This window comes from Balaenoptera acutorostrata, chromosome 9 (assembly GCF_949987535.1).
Source record: "Balaenoptera acutorostrata chromosome 9, mBalAcu1.1, whole genome shotgun sequence".
Taxonomy (NCBI): Eukaryota; Metazoa; Chordata; class Mammalia; order Artiodactyla; family Balaenopteridae; genus Balaenoptera; species Balaenoptera acutorostrata.
In genome coordinates, this window is record NC_080072.1 from 86,431,374 (window position 1) to 86,447,604 (window position 16,231).

General features: G+C 37.3%; 1 protein-coding gene across 1 annotated transcript; it reads right to left on the bottom strand.

Moving 5' to 3' along the window:
- Nucleotides 1-14,737: 14,737 nt before the first annotated feature.
- LOC130708900 (centrosomal protein of 78 kDa-like) lies at nt 14,738-15,352 on the bottom strand. The gene has a single exon (XM_057553301.1). It carries the CDS (start codon nt 15,350-15,352, stop codon nt 14,738-14,740), a length of 615 nt encoding a protein of 204 aa, XP_057409284.1.
- Nucleotides 15,353-16,231: the final 879 nt, after the last annotated feature.

The following is a 16,231-nucleotide window of genomic DNA, read 5'->3' on the forward strand; positions in this document are numbered from 1 at the left end:
AAATACTTGGATAAAATATTACCCTTGAGATACTTCACAGGAGATAGAATAAATACATAAGAAAATGCCTTGCTTATAGCCTGGGATGTTACCATGCTAAGGGTTCATGATTGGTGAGGAAATATTTCATAGAATTGTGGGTGTACTAAGCAATCCCTATCATGAACCCTGAATCACAGCCTATCATGAAGTCAACCAGGACTTTTAATACTAGAAAAAGAGTGCTAAATTGTAATACTTTCTGTGGTTTTTTGTGGAGGTGAAAATCCATGCAGACAACTTTGCACCTCCTTGAGTCATGGTTTCAGGTTATCAGTCAGAATAAATGAAAGAAAATAAAACCTCAAAAAAATAAATAAATAAAAAAGAATGAAAGTCTGTCATCTGCAGCAATTTGGATGAACCTAGAGCATAATATGCTTAGTGAAATAAGTCAGACAGAGAAAGACAAATGCTGTATAATATCACTTATATATGGAATCTAAAAATAATACAAATTAATGTATATGCAAAATAGAAATGGATTCACAGATATAGAAAAGTAACTTGTGGCTATAAAAAAGGAGAGGGGTGGGGAGAAGGAAAAATTAGGGGTATGAGAGTAACAGATATAAACTACTATGTATAAAATAGGTAATTGACAAGGATATATTGCATAGCACAGGGAATTATAGCCATTATCTTGTAATAACTTATAATGGAGTATAATCTAACAAAATACTGAATCACTATGCTTTAAAACTGAAAAATAATATTGTAAAGCAATTATACTTCAATTAAAAATCCTATTAAAATTTTTAAAAATACATGCAAAGTTCTGGGAGGAGGCATTCAATTTTGAAAATGTTCTTACTTGTTATATACACAAGTATTCATGGGTAAAATGATACTATTTGTTATTTGATTTGAAATAATCCAGTGCTTCCTCATCCCCAAAAGATTTCATCTGGGGAGACAGATGAAACAAGAAATGTAGAATGCTGATACTTTTCAAAGCTAAGATTATGTTTACACAGGAATTCCCTGTATTATTCTCTTGTCTCTTGAATGTTTTAAAAATCCGTAATAAAAAAGTTTTTAAATATACAAAAAAAAAAAAAAAAGCACTGTAGAGAAGCACATTTGGGGCCCCTATTATATCTGCTTTGTGACTATCAAGAGTTAGGTTTCTTTTGTCTTGGCTTTAGTTAAGAGTCAGGCCCATTCACAGAAGTGACCTTTATTAAATACGGAATATTAGAATGAACATTTATATGTATGCCCTGATCTCTTTAAACTTTTGGAAGCTAATAATAGAAACCATACGGTATCTTAAGCAAAAAGTGTGAGATGTATTATGAGGATTGTCATAAAAACAAGGCCAAATTCATAGAGAAGAACATACCAAGCTTGAAGCAGCAGTATTAAATGAGGAAAGCTCTTGAACACAGAAGCAGTAGCCACTGAGACAATTCCCTCTTGCTCATAACATTCTAAGTCAGTACTGAAATATAGGGCAAACTCAAATGACAGCCTGCAGAGGAGGCACTTCAAACCTTTGGCTGTGTTTTCTTATCCTGCCAACTCAATACTCATGCTGGGTGAACAATGGCCTCTCTCTAGTATGACCACAGACTGGATAGGTCCCTTTGGTTGCAGCCATATAATATGGCAATTTAGCAGCTCGGTTTGCACAACAGTGTGGATTGGAAAATACCAGCCCCTCTCCTGGTGTGATCAGGAGCTAGGTCCAAGTTTTTCTTTTGACTAGAATTAATTACTTCAAGCACTAGTCCATAATGGGTTTCCATGGATGTCTGCATGAAGCCAACTCCTTTTATGAATCCAGCCTGCAAGAAATCAGTCTTGGACAAATTAACCATTAGCTCTCAGAGATAGAATATATATTTCACAGAGACTATGATTAGAGAGAGTAGCCAGGCACAGCAGTTGTCCAAAGCCAGGAAAAGAAAATCTGCCATAAACCAAGCCAGGTTTTCTTGTTCTCTCTCTCTCACCATCATCTTTCTTCTGCTTCACTATACATATTCATCTCATCACTCTGAGAACCAACTTCCTTTGTTTCTCCCTGCATATGATAGATGATATCACCCCCTGCATTTGAATTTGTATGTTCCCAGTTTCAGCAACAAGTACAGTCCAAGTCCAAATTTCTTAGAGAAAGAATACCACTGGCTCTGTTTTAGTCAAATATTAATCCCTGTTCAATATACTATGGCTCAGGGAGACAGGGTAACATACTATAAGCATACCTTCCATTAGTGGGAATGGTAGTAGTATTCAGAGACAGAGCAAAGCAGCAACTGGAGAGAGATTGCTCTATCCTAAAGCCTGCCCCCACCTGTATGTATTATCTCAGTGAATTTTAATCAGTTTCAACTCAGGCCAGTTTCATGGGTATCATTTCTACTACTCTTTATCCTCATCTTCACTATATAATAAATAACTCATTCCTGTCAATTTTATATATTTGATATTTTTAAACTTCTTATAGTGTAAGAAAAATAAAAATAAAATTGTGTGAATCAATTATAGAAAAAACCTTGCTTAAGTGGGGCATTCTCAGTGAGGCCTTCTCACCCTCCTCTACAGGCCATAACTCCTCACAATATAATCACTGAGGAGGTAAAACTGTTATAACTGAGTAAACTGTGGGGGATTTTTTGAGGTTGTTTTTGTAAAAATTTTTTTTTGGTTTAGCCACAGAACTCCCTGTTCTAGAATTTTGTGGCCCTCCATCAAATGATGCTCAGAAATATGATATAATAAATATGACTAGATAAAAATTTAGTCTTAACTTTAAGAATTTTCTTTGTGACCTAGGAAATTCACATATACTCTCTGGACCAGCTTCTTCACTCAAATCCAATCTCTTATCTACTATTCAAAAAAACAATCTTTGAAAATATTACTTCTCTCTTAAATGATTCCTACCTATAACTAGGGTATGACTTCAGTTGAAAAGTGACAGAAATCCAACCAAATCAGCTATAGAATTTTGGAAGGGTTAAACAACAAAACAACTTCCGGGTTTCATATCATATAGCTTCCACCACAGAGAGGACTGACTATTCCAATTCAAAAGATGTTGGGGTCAAGACCCCCTCTGAGCCAACAGAAAAAAATGTAGCTGGAGAAAGTCCTGTAAAAACTTAGTAAGTTCAAAAATACATATACAGACACTGGGATCATTCCAGAGAGACATGGAATGCATGTTAGGGCCGACATCTTATAGAGAGGCTCCTATAGACTATATTGACTTCTTAAATAACCATGTGATTATTCTAGGTTACAAGTCATAAAGTCCATAATGATAGGAATTACATCTACTTAACTCACAAATCAAGCCTGAAGAAACGGAAATAGAACTACAATTTATTGCTTATGTGCTGTATATTTATACATGTTTTAAAAATTTCATATTTGATATTAACACTACTATGAAGAAAATAAAATCATTTCCTCTCTCTTTAAATGAGGAAACTGAAAATTATAGAATAAAAATATAATCATATAGCTTAGAGTTTGGATCCAATTTGGTCTCATTCCAAAGCCCATTTTCTTTATGATACTATACTTCCCCTTATCAGGTTCCAGGATTTCCTGGACACTCAAATGTCGGTGGAGATGAAATTGATATTTTAATCATTTTCATTCCTAGGGTATAAAATGAAAAATAATTTACATAAGCAGTGGCAGTTGAGTCATGCAGACAGTCACATGTGGTAGTGAGCAACTCCAATAGACAGCTTGAGCAGACATTTATGCCTATGGGGATGAAGTCTTTAGAGGCCCATGTTGCAGAATTTACAGAGAAGAAACTCAGTAAATATATGTTGAATGACTATTGAATAACCTATTACCAGCTAGCATTGTCTGTTCCTCAGTTATGTATACAACACTTCACTGACAGTTCCAAGGATAGCAAAGGGACACTCTTTGAGCTAAGGAGACCCTAATGCAATACTCCACTTTATCAGTGTTAATATTTTTTATACTAAGGCACTATGATAAAATAAAATAACTCACAGTGATAATAAATAACTCATGAAAACTACAGTGGAACTAAAAATATTCTTGGGTTTAAAAAGCTATCTATGGGCTTCCCTGGTGGCGCAGTGGTTGAGAATCTGCCTGCCAATGCAGGGGACACGGGTTCGAGCCCTGGTCTGGGAGGATCCCACATGCCGCGGAGCGACTAGGCCCGTGAGCCACAATTGCTGAGCCTGCGCATCTGGAGCCTGTGCTCCACAACAAGAGAGGCTGCTACAGTGAGAGGCCCATGCACCGCGATGAAGAGTGGCCCCCACTTGCCGCAACTAGAGAAAGCCTTCTCACAGAAAAGAAGACCCAACACAGCCATAAATGAATGAATAAATAAATAAATGAATAAATAAAAAATTTTAAAAAAAGCTATCTATGATACTACTTTAAAAAACTGGTATATTTATTTTTGTACTTATAACTTACTTCTGACACATGTAATTTTAAAAACAGAAATTAATACAGATGTTCCAATCAATAAAAATGTGAACAATGAGTAGAAATTCATAATTTATAATCATAATGCTGTCACAAATTGTTTTACTTTGAAAATGATTCCCCCTCTGTAAAATATTTTTTCCAGTAGTCATCTGCATATTCAGTTTAACCATTGCTGGGGAGGGGAAAATTCTCCCCTTCACCCCACTTGAGTTCTGTGTCTTGACACAAGACTGTTCAACAGGAGAAAAAGAAAGTTAAATTAGTGTGCACAGAGGTCTCATAAAAATGAGACCTAAGAAGTGACCAAAGCTTTTGTACTTTTAAGACAAAGAAACCATCAATTTGTGAGGAAATGACAGGACAAAGAATATGTTTTGGGTGCTTAGTTAGTGAAGAATCTAAACATATTTTGGGCTTAGAGTACTAAATTAAAGAAGTAAAAATGTTTATATAGGCTTCTCAGCTCGATTTCACTATCTCAGGCAATAAGGGCTTCTTTCTATCTCCAGATGCAGGGGGTGCACCTTTCACAGGACAGACTTATTTCCTACTCTCAGAGAGACAGATAAGAGGGTTAGAGAGATGTTTTTGCTTATAAGATGCTGCTCTGAGAAGAAAATATTGAGAACTGTGTCCCAATCAACAACTTCATTCAAGTTACTGAGTTACTGAGTGATTTTTAAGGAACTGTATACTGCAGGTTACAAATACAATGCTTCAACTCTGTGATTTCATGTATCTTTAAAATTCTGTAAAATCAATTTTTCTATAATACTGAGACTATTAAATCTTATTTTAATTGATGTTTAATATTCAATCATTTTTAAGTGTATAATTATATCGTTTTGATAATCACATACAGATCCATAAGAACTACCACCATAATAAAGATACTAAACACTTCCCTTGAATAAAGATACTTTAATATCCCTATCCCAGCCCCTGGAAACCACTCATCAATTTTTTTCTTTCTATAAATATAAATGCAATCACACGGTGTGTAAAGTTTTCAGTCAGACTAATTTGAAATGGCATTAAGCTTTTAAGATTACTCCACAATGTGTGTATCAGTAATTCATTCCTTTTATTGCTGACTAGTCGTCTATTGTACTATTATTTCCTTATCTATTCATTAGTTATAAACATTTGTATTGTTCGCAGGTTTGGGCATTATTATGAATAAACTTCTATGAACATTTATGCCCAAGTTTTAGTATGAACATATGTTTTCATTTCACTTGAGTAATTACCCAGAGGTGAGATTGCGGGGACATACCTAAATATATATTTAACTTTATAAGAAACTATCACACTGATTTACTTTTTTTTTTTTTTTTTACACCCTGAAAAGCAATTCTGTGAATAAATATTGATTGTAGGTCAATTTTATTTCTGTGTATGGAGGAAAGCATGTTTTTTCTATTAAGTATAATACTTTATAGCTGGTTTCCAAAGCACAGTGTCCAAGGCAAAGTTCTGGAGTACAGAAAAAAATTAGAACCTCTACTTATAATTTTAAAATATTTGTATTTCTGTTTGTGTGTGTGTGTCTTATCATTTACATGGTATGTTAACACAGTAGTATATGTCTATGAAACATGCACACATACACATATATTTTAAAGTGCTGATTGAGAGCCTGTACACAAAAGGGTTTGGAGACCATATCATTAGTAGTCAGAAAAAACTGAACCACTGGGTAAGCAAGTATAAACTAGATTCTTAGGGCTCCCCCCCCCTTAATACAATAGTAGAGGCGAGTAATACATTTTCATTTTTAAGGATGTTTTTCAAACTATAGGCTCTACCACTTGTTGGGTATGTGCCTTGCACAAATTATTTAATCTCTCTCTGCCCTGGCTCCCTCATCCTTTAAATGGGGATCATAACAGTCCTACCTCATGTTGTATTTCCAGGTAGGAGAGGGATGAGGAAAAAACCCCTGGTTTCATCAGGATGGAAACTCTCTTAATCAGAAAGCCATGTGGTTGTAAAACCTGCAGCCCACACTGTCAGATTCAGCTTTCTACTTGTTCTTCAAAAAACCTTTGAAACTGTGCAACCCAGATTGGGACTTGAACCCATGGTCGTTTAATTGCAATCACACACCTGGTCTCAGGACTTAATGAAGCTCAAGTTCTTGATGCCTCGTCACAGAAAGAATTCAGTGAGAGACAAAGTGATGGTTAAGAAGTAGATTTATTTAAAGAGAAACACACTCCACAGGCAGAGTGTGGGCCATCTCCACTTTTTTTTTTTTAAATAAATTTATTTATTCATTTATTCATTTTTGGCTGTGTTGGGTCTTCGTTGCTGCATGTGGGCTTTCTCTGGTTGCAGCGAGTGGGAGCTACTCTTTGTTGTGGTGCATGGGCTTCTCACTGTGGTGGCTTCTCTCATTGCTTAGCATGGGCTCTAGGCGTGTGGGCTTCAGTAGTTGCAGCACACGGGCTCAGTAGTTGTGGCCCACGGGCTTAGTTGCTCCATGGCATGTGGGATCTTCCCAGACCAGTGATCGAACCTGTGTCCCCTGCATTGACAGGCAGATTCTTAACCACTGCACCAGCTGGGAAGTCCATGTCACATTGATTTTCAAAGTTGCTGTACAATTTTGCATTTCCAAATCAATGTATGTGAGTTCAAGTTGCTCTGTAACTTTATCAGTTTTTTTCTTTATTGAAGTATAGTTGGTGTACAATATTATAAAAATTAAAGGTATACAATATAACAATTCCCAAATTTTGACAGTTATGCTCCATTTATAGTTATTATAAAATATTGGCTATATTATCTGTGCTGCACAGTATATTCTTGTACCTTATTTTATACAAAATATTTTGTACCTCTTAATCCCATACCCTTATATTTCCCCTCCACCCATCCCTCTCCCCACTGGTAACCACTAGTTTGTTCTCTACATCTGTGAGTCTGTTTTTTTAAATTGAAATATAGTTTATTTACAATGATGTGATAGTTTCAGGTGTACAGCAAAGTGATTCAGTTATACTCAAATGTAAATATATATATTCTTATATTCTCTGCCATTATAGGTTAATACATGATATTGAGTATATTTCCCTGTGCTATAAAGTAGATCTTTGTTAGTTATTTTATATATAGGAGTGCGTATGTTTTAATCCCAAATTTCTGATTTATCCCTCTCCCCACTCTCTACCCTTTGGTAGCCATATGTTTGTTTTCTATGTCTGTGAGTCTCTTTCTGTTTCAGAAATAAGTTAATTGCATGATTTTTTTAGATTCCACATATAAGCAATATATGATATTTGTATTTTTCTGTCTGGCTGACTTCACTTAGTATAATAATCTCTAGCTCTGTCCATGTTGATGCAAATGGGATTATTTCTTTTTTATAGTTGAATAATATTCCATTGTGTATATATACCACATCTTCTTTATCCATTCAACTGTTGATGGACACTTAGGTTGTGTCCATGTCTTGGTTATGTAAGTAATGCTGCTATGTATATTGGGGGGCATATATCTTTTCAATTTATAGTTTTCTTTGGATATATGTCCAATAGTGGGATTGCAGGATCATATGATAGCTCTATATTTAGTTTTTTAAGGAACTGCAGACTGTTCTCCATAGTGGCTGTATCAATTTACATTCTCAACAACAATGTAGGAGGGCTCCCTTTTCTCCACACCCTCTCCAGCAGTTATTATTCACAGATTTTTAGTGATGGCCATTGTGACCAATATGGGGTGATACCTCACTGTAGTTTTGATTTGCATTTCTCTAATGATTAGTGATGTTGAGCATCTTTTCATGTACCTTTTGGCCATCTGTATGTCTTCTTTGGAGAAATGTCTATTTAGATCTGCCCATTTTTTTTGATTGGGTTGTTTGTTTTTTTGATATTCAGCTGCATGAGCTGTATGCATATTTTGGAGATTAATGCCTTGTTGGTCTCATTGTTTGCAAATATTTTGTCCCATTCTGTAGGTTGTCTTTTTGTTTTGTTTATGGTTTCCTTTGCTATGCAATTGCTTTTAAGTATAATTAGGTCCCATTTATAAAACTGTCACTTTTTGCAGATTACATGATACTATACATAGAAAATTCTAAATACACTACCAGAAAATTACTAGAGCTCATCAATGAATTCAGTAAATTTGCAGGACACAAAATTAATACACAGAAATCTGTCACATTTCTATACACTAACAACAAAAGATCAAAAAGAGAAATTAAGGAAACAATCCCTTTTACCATTGCATCAAAAAGAATAAAATACCTAGGAATAAACCTACCTAGAAAAGCAAAAGCCTCATACTCAAAATTATAAGACGTTGATGAAAGAAATCAAAGGCGACACAAACAGATGAAAAGATATACTGTGTTCTTGGGCTGGAACAATCAATATTGTCAAAATGACTATACTACCCAAGGCAATCTACAGATTCAGTGAAATTTCTATCAAATTACCAATGGCATTTTTCACAGAACTAGAACAAAAGACATTTTAATTTGTATGGAAACACAGAAGACCCCGAATAGCCAAAGCAATCTTAAGAAAGAAAAATGGAGCAAGAGGAATGAGGCTCCTTGCCTACAGACTACACTATAAGCTACAGTAATCAAAGCAGTATGGTACTGGCACAAAAACAGAAATATAGATCAATGGAAGAGGATAGAAAGCCCAGAAGTGAAACCACACACCTAGGTCAATTAAACTATGACAAAGGATGCAAGAACATACAATGGAGAAAAGACAGTGTCTTAAAGAAGTGATGATGGGAAAACTGGCCAGCTACATATAAAGGAATGAAATTAGAACACTCCCTAGCACCATACACAAAAATAAACTCAAAATGGATCAAAGACCTAAATTTAAGGCCAGACATTTAAAAACTCTTAGAGAAAAACATAGGCACAACACTCTTTGACGTAAATCACAGCAATATCTTTTTGAATCTGTCTCCTAGAGTAATTTTTGTTGTTGCTGTTTTTATATTAACTAGTTTGTTGTATTTTTTAGATTCCACATATAAGTGATATCACACAGTATTTGTCTTTCTCCCTCTGACTTATTTCACTTAGCATAATACCCTCCAAGTCCAAAGATGTTTTTGCAAATGGCAAAATTTCAGTTTTTATGGCTAAGTAGTATTCCTGTCTATATAGTTACCACATCTTCTTTAATCATTCATCTGTTGATAGACACTTAGTTTGCTTCCATGTCTTGGTTATTGTAAATAATGTTGCTATGAACATTGGATGCATATTTCCTTTTGAATTAGTGTTTTGTTTTTTGGTTTTTTTCTTTCAGATATATACCCAGGAGTGAAACTACTGGGTCATATGGTAGTTCTATTTTTCGTTATTTGAGAAATCTCCATAAGCTTTTCCACAGTAGCTGCACCCATTTGCATTCCCACCAATGGCGCGTACAAGTGTTCCATTTTTTCGACATCCTCACCAACATTTTTTATTTGTGTTCTTTTTGATGATAGCAATCCTGATATGTGTGAGGTAATAAGTCAGTATGGTGTTGATTTGCATTTTCATGATTATTAGTGATTGGCATATCTTGTCATGTGCCATGTGCCTATCCTCTTTGAAAATCGTGTCTATTCAGGCCTTCTGCCCATTTTGTAATGGGTTGTTGTTGTTTTGTTTTTTGTTTCCTGTTTTTTGGGTTTTTTGTTTTTTGATGTTGACTAGGGTGAGCTGTTTATATATTTTGGATATTAACCCCTTATTGTTCATATCAGTTGCAAATACCTTCTCCCATTCAGTAGGTTGCCTTTGGCTCTGATGATTTCCTTTGCTGTGCAAAAGCTTTTAAGTTTAACCAGGTTCCATTTGTTTATTTTTGCTTTTATTTCTTTTGCATAAGGAGACAGATCAAAAAATTATCATGATTTATGTCAAAGAGTGTTCTACTTATGTATTCTTCTTGGAGTTTTATGGTTTCCAGTCTTACATTTAGGTCTTTAATCCATTTTGAGTTTTTTGTTTTTTACATGGTCTTAGAGAATGTTCCAATTCTTTTCTTTTACATATAGCTGTCCACTTTTCCCAGCACCTCTTATAGAAGCGACTTTCTTTTTTATATTGTATATTCTTATCTCTTTTGTGGTAGTTTAACTGACCATAAGTGCATGGGTTTATTTCTGGGCTTTCTATTCTGTTCCACTGATCTATTTGTCTGTATTTGTACCAGTACCATACTGTAGTTTTGTAGTATAGTCTGAAGTCAGGGAACTTGATTCCTCCAGCCCTTTTCTTTCTCAAGATTGTTTTGGCTATTCAGGATCTTTTGTGTTTCCATACAAATTTTAAAGTTATTTGTTCTATTTCTGTGAAAAATGTCATTTGTATATTTATAAGCATTGCATTGAATATGTAGATTGCCTTTCATAATATGATCTTTTGAAAAATGTTAATTCTTTCAATCCAAGAACATTGTATGTCTTTGTATCTGTTTGTGTTGACTTCAGTTTTTTCATCAATATCTTAGTTTTCCGAGTACAGGTCTCTTACCTCCTTAGGTAGTTATCATCCTAGATATTTTATCCTTTTTGATGCAATGGTAAGTGGTATTATTCCTTAATTTCTCTTTCTGATAATTTGTTTTTAGTGTATAGAAAGGTAACAGATTTCTGGGTATTAATTATGTATGCTGCAAATTTACAAAATTCGTTGATGAGCTTGGATAGTTTTCTGGTGGCATCCTTAGGATATTTTTATGAATAATTTCATGTCATCTGCAAACAGTGACAGTTTTACTTCTTCCTTTCAACTTGATTCTTTTTTTCTTGTCTGATTGCTGTAGCTATGACTTCCAATATTATACAAGTAAAAGAGGCAAGAGTGAACATGCTTTTCTTGTTTCTGATCTTAGAGAAAATGCTTTCAGCTTTTCACTGTTAAATATAATGTTAACAGTGGGTTTGTCATATATGGCCTTTATTAAGTTGAGGTATGTTCCCTTTATACTTACTTTGTTGAGAGTTTCTTTTAAATTATAAATGGTTGTTTGAATTTTGTCAATAGATTTTTATGTGTCTATTGAGAGGATAATATGATATTTAATTTTTTTTTTTTAATGTGGTATGTAACACATAGATTTACAGACACTGAGCCATCCTTACAACCCTGGTATGAATCCTACTTGATCATGGTGTATGATCCTTTTAATGTATTGTTGTATTTGGTTTGCTAATATTTTGTTGAGGATTTTTGTATCTATGTTCGTCAGTGTTATTGGCCTGTAATTTTTGTTTTCTTTCCTTTTTTTGTAATATCCTTGTCTGGTTTTGGTATCAGGATGATACTCTCCTCATAGACTGAGTTTGGAAGTGTTCCTTTGCCATTTTTTGGAATAGTTCGAGAAGAATAAGTGTTAATTCTTCTCCAAATATTTGGTAGAATTCACCTATGAAGCCATCTGCTCCTGGACTTTGGTTTGTCGGAAGTTTTTAAATTACCAAATCAATTTCATTACTGGTAATTGGTCTGTTTATATTTTCTATTTCTTCCTGGTTCAGTCTTGGGAGATTGTACATTTCTAAGAATTTGTCCATTTCTTCTTGGTTGCCCATTTTGTTATCATATAATTGTTTGCTGTAATCTCTTATGATCCTCTGTATTTCTGTGGTGCCAGTTGTAAGTTCTCTTTCTTTATGTCTGATTTTATTGATTTAAACTCTCTCCCTTTTTCACTTGCTGAGCCTGGCTAAAAGTTTATCAATTTTGTTTATCTTTTCAAAGAACCAGTTGTAGTAACTAACTTTGTGTTTTGTTTGTTCTTCTTTCTGTTCCTTTAAGTGTAAGGTTAGGTTGTTTATATAAGTATCTTGTAGGCAGCAAATATATGGGCCTTTTTATTATTTTTTATCCATTCAACCACTCTTGTCTTTTGCTTAGAGCATTTAGTTCATTTAAATTTGAGGTAATTATTGATACGTATGTTCTTGTTGTCATTTTGCTAATTCTTTGGGGGTTGTTTGTTTAGGTCTTTTTTCCCCCTTTCTTCTTCTTATGTTCTCTTGTGATTTGATAACTTTCTTTAATGTTATGTTTGGATTACTTTTGTGTGTGTGTATGTCTATTACAGAGCTTTGGTCTGTGGTTACCATGAGTTTTTTATATAGCAATCTATAGCTATATCTATCTGTCTGTCTATCTATCTATCTATCTATCTATCTATCTATCTATCTATCTAGATATATGTGATTATTTTAAGTTGCTGATTCCTTAGTTTCAAATCTATTTTAATAACCCTGCATTTGTACTCCCCTTCCCTCATGATTACTGTTTTTAATATCATATTTTATATCTTTCTCTTTCGTGTATCCCTTAACTGCTAATTGTATTTATAGATTATTTTACTGTTTTCATCTTTTAATCTTTCTGCTAGCTTTGTGTGTGGATGATTTCCTACCTTTACTGTATGTTTGTCTTTACTGATGAGTTTTTCTTATGGTAATTTTCATGGTTTGCATTTCTTAATCTAATGACACTGAGATTGTTTTCATATGGTTTTTCATCAACTTTATATATTCTTTGATAAAGTGCCTATTCAAATACTTTATCTATTTTTTATGGGTGTTTTGATTTTTAGTTATTGAGCTTTTAGAGTTCTTTATTTTTAATATAAGACCTTTACTAGCTATGTGTTTTGCAAATGTCTTTTCTCAGTCTGTTATTTGGCTTTCATTCTCTTGTGTGTTTTGAGAAGAAAACGTTTATAATTTTGAAAAAGTCTAAATTTTATTAATTTTTATTGTGCATTTTTTGTTTTACCTGGATATCTTTGCTTAATCTAAGATAAAATTTTTTCCTTCTATATTACCTTTAATAAGTTTTATAGTTTTAGATTTTTGCATTTAGGTGTAGGATACATTCTGAATTGATTTTTTTTTTTTTTTTTAGTTTGAACTTTCTTTCTTATTGCACTAGAGTTGATTCACAATATTATATTCATTTCAGATGTACAGCACAGTGATTCACAATTTTTAAAATTTACCACTCATGCATTTTTAAACTTATTTTCTTTCTGGAGCTTCTGCTGTGTGCCCAGGCGCTGTCCAGGGCACAGGGACTAGAACAGATGTCACCCTGCCCATGTGAACTTCAGGAAGCAAGGCGAATCAGTAAAATGTTTTCAGATGCTTTACTGTGCTAAGTGCTCAAGAGAAAACTGGAGCAGGGGAGTGGGGGCAGGCGGGCGGGGCTGCCCGTCCTTCCATCTGGGGAGGAGGCTCAGACACCCAGGGGTGGGGCAGGAGGGATGGGGCCATGGCTTGTGAGGTCTCCAGGCCAGGGTGGCTGCAGTGCTGGGGCCAGGGTTCAAGGGCGGGAGCAGGAGGCAGGAGGGTGCCGGATGAGCAGGGTCTGGGCCCTGGGGGAGCCGCCCCTCATCCCTGCCCCTGGGGAGTGAGGACCTGGACTGTCACGGCTCGGCCATCCCTGTGGGTCGGGGGCTCTGCAGGGGGAGGGCCGTGGGCGCAGAACCGGCCAAGGCCACAGTCATTCCCAGTTCTCTCCTGTTTCCTGTCCTCTGGGGCTCCACCTGACACCCTGACTGCAGGACAGAAGCTGACAGCAAGCAGTGAGTTCAGCCACCCTGACGCCTGGGCCTGTTCAGGGGTGCCTGGTGCGGAGGGTCCACCCAGTCCCACGGGCTTGGGCTCCAGCCCTTCCTGTCATGAGGGCGGAAGGCACGAGTGAGGGATGGGAAAGTCTGCTGCTTCTGCCCTTCTGGGCAGTCCTGCAGCCTGTGCCCCCACCCCTCAGTCTGTACCCCCAGCCACCCCTAGACAGAGAGGGGGAGCAAATCTGGGGGACACCCATCTGCTCCAGCCCCTCTGGGTGCAGAGGAGGAGCGGGACGTCCCCCCACCACAGGCACACACAGGCCTCCTTGGGAGCCAGAGCTGGAGGGGGACACCTGTGCCAGGTGACGTTGGTGGAACCAGGCTGACAGCACACGGAAGCTGGTGTGGTGCCCATGCATGACCTGATTCACGTTGCTCTGCTTTAGTAGGGTCTTCATTCTGAGAAGTTACAGAGACCCCTGAACGCCCTCCTCGCAGGAACTTGACCATGTGCCCAGCCTGCCGACCCCTCCCCACAGCCAGGGGGAAGTCAGAGACCACACAGGGTGCCACGCCCTGAGGACGTGCACGACCTGAGTCGACGACATGGAGGAGTCACAAGATGTCCTGCCAGCTGTTTCGGGGCTTAGAGGAGCTGATTCGAAAGTTCACATGCAGAGTAACTAAGCAAGAACAGCTCTAAGCCACAAATCCTCACTGAGAGACTCTGCAAAAGCACTTGCACCCAGGTCACCGATGAGCGTGTGGCCGTTCAGAGTGATGCGCCTCAAACCAGCCATACAGTCAAGATCAGGTCTCGTGTAACGAAGACTCTCAGCCCAGGTTTCTTCATGCCTTCTGATAGTCTGATACTTTAAGATCTTAGCCATGTGATCTGCTCCCTGCCATGTCAAATTACACCCAGTGAAGTTTACTGTCTTAAGAGTGATAGAGTTCTTTATACCTTGACAAATAATTTCTAAACCTCCATCTCCAATTGGACAATTCGCAAGACACAGATGCACCAAAGTGGTCGATTTATTCAATCCCTTTGTTAACATAGTTAAGTCTCTCTCTCTCAGAACTAGCCCATTTAGCTCCAGGTTCCTTAGCGCACCCGATGCACTTACACAGAATTTAAGAGCTTTACACAACTGGAAGGTCACATCCTTATTTCTTATCGCAGGAACACAACTGCTGTAAACTTTATTTCTGTCAGAACCCGTCTCGCCAAGCCTTGGCTGGAAGGAACTCTGGATACAGATGAGGGGCAGAGGGTGCTCAGGAGCGGCGCCCATTCCACCCCGCGGAGGCAGTCAGCGTTGAAGTCCAGCAGGCCTTCCCGCAGGGAGGCGCGCATGGCGGGCAGAGGCACCGAATCCTGCAACACGCACAGGTCCTCACAGCGCCAGAAGAAGTCGGCCGCGCTGTCGCGGCGCAGCTTCACTGAGTGATCATGGCCCGAACGCGGCCTCGGGGATGCTGGCTGTGGATACGATGCCCACACCCGCCTGGGGGCCCCGGCTGGCCTCGCGGCCCCTCGGGCGCCCACCACCCCTCGGCTGCAGCCCCGCAGCGTGCTCAGGAACGGCGTCGCAGCCAGAAGACGCAGGGCCACGGGCCTCAGCTAGGCTGACCCCTCGATGCCGCGCTCCCGCGCGGACTGCCACGCGGCCCTCCGCCCACAGCGTGGGCCATTGGCGCCGGCCTCTTGAATTGATTTTTGTATGTGATGTGAGATATGGATTGAGGTTAACTTTCTTATATACATATTCCAGCATTAGTTGTGAAAAAGATTATTCTTTCTGCATTAATTTGCATGTAAACTTATATGAAAATCAACTGTTCATATATGAGTGCATCTATTTCTAGGCTTTTTATTATTTCCCATTTATGTATGTATCTTTCCTTTTGCCAACTCTGTCCTGATTATCATAGCTTTATCTCAAGGCTTGAAATCAATAGTGTAAATTCCTCAACTTTGGTTTTTTTCTAAATTTATTTGGATATTCTATATTTTTTTAAATATAATTCTTAGAAAGAGCTTACTTCATTTTTATTAAAAATTTTGCTGGTATTTTGAATGGGGTTGCTTTGAATCTATAGATTTGTTTGGAGAGAATTGATCTTAGCAAAATTAAGTCTTCTAATCTGTGAACACTGTATAATTCTCCATT

Excerpts from the sequence above, each read along its gene's own strand:
- LOC130708900 (XM_057553301.1), bottom strand. The coding sequence starts at position 15,352 with ATGGGCGCCGCTCCTGAGCACCCTCTGCCCCTCATCTGTATCCAGAGT.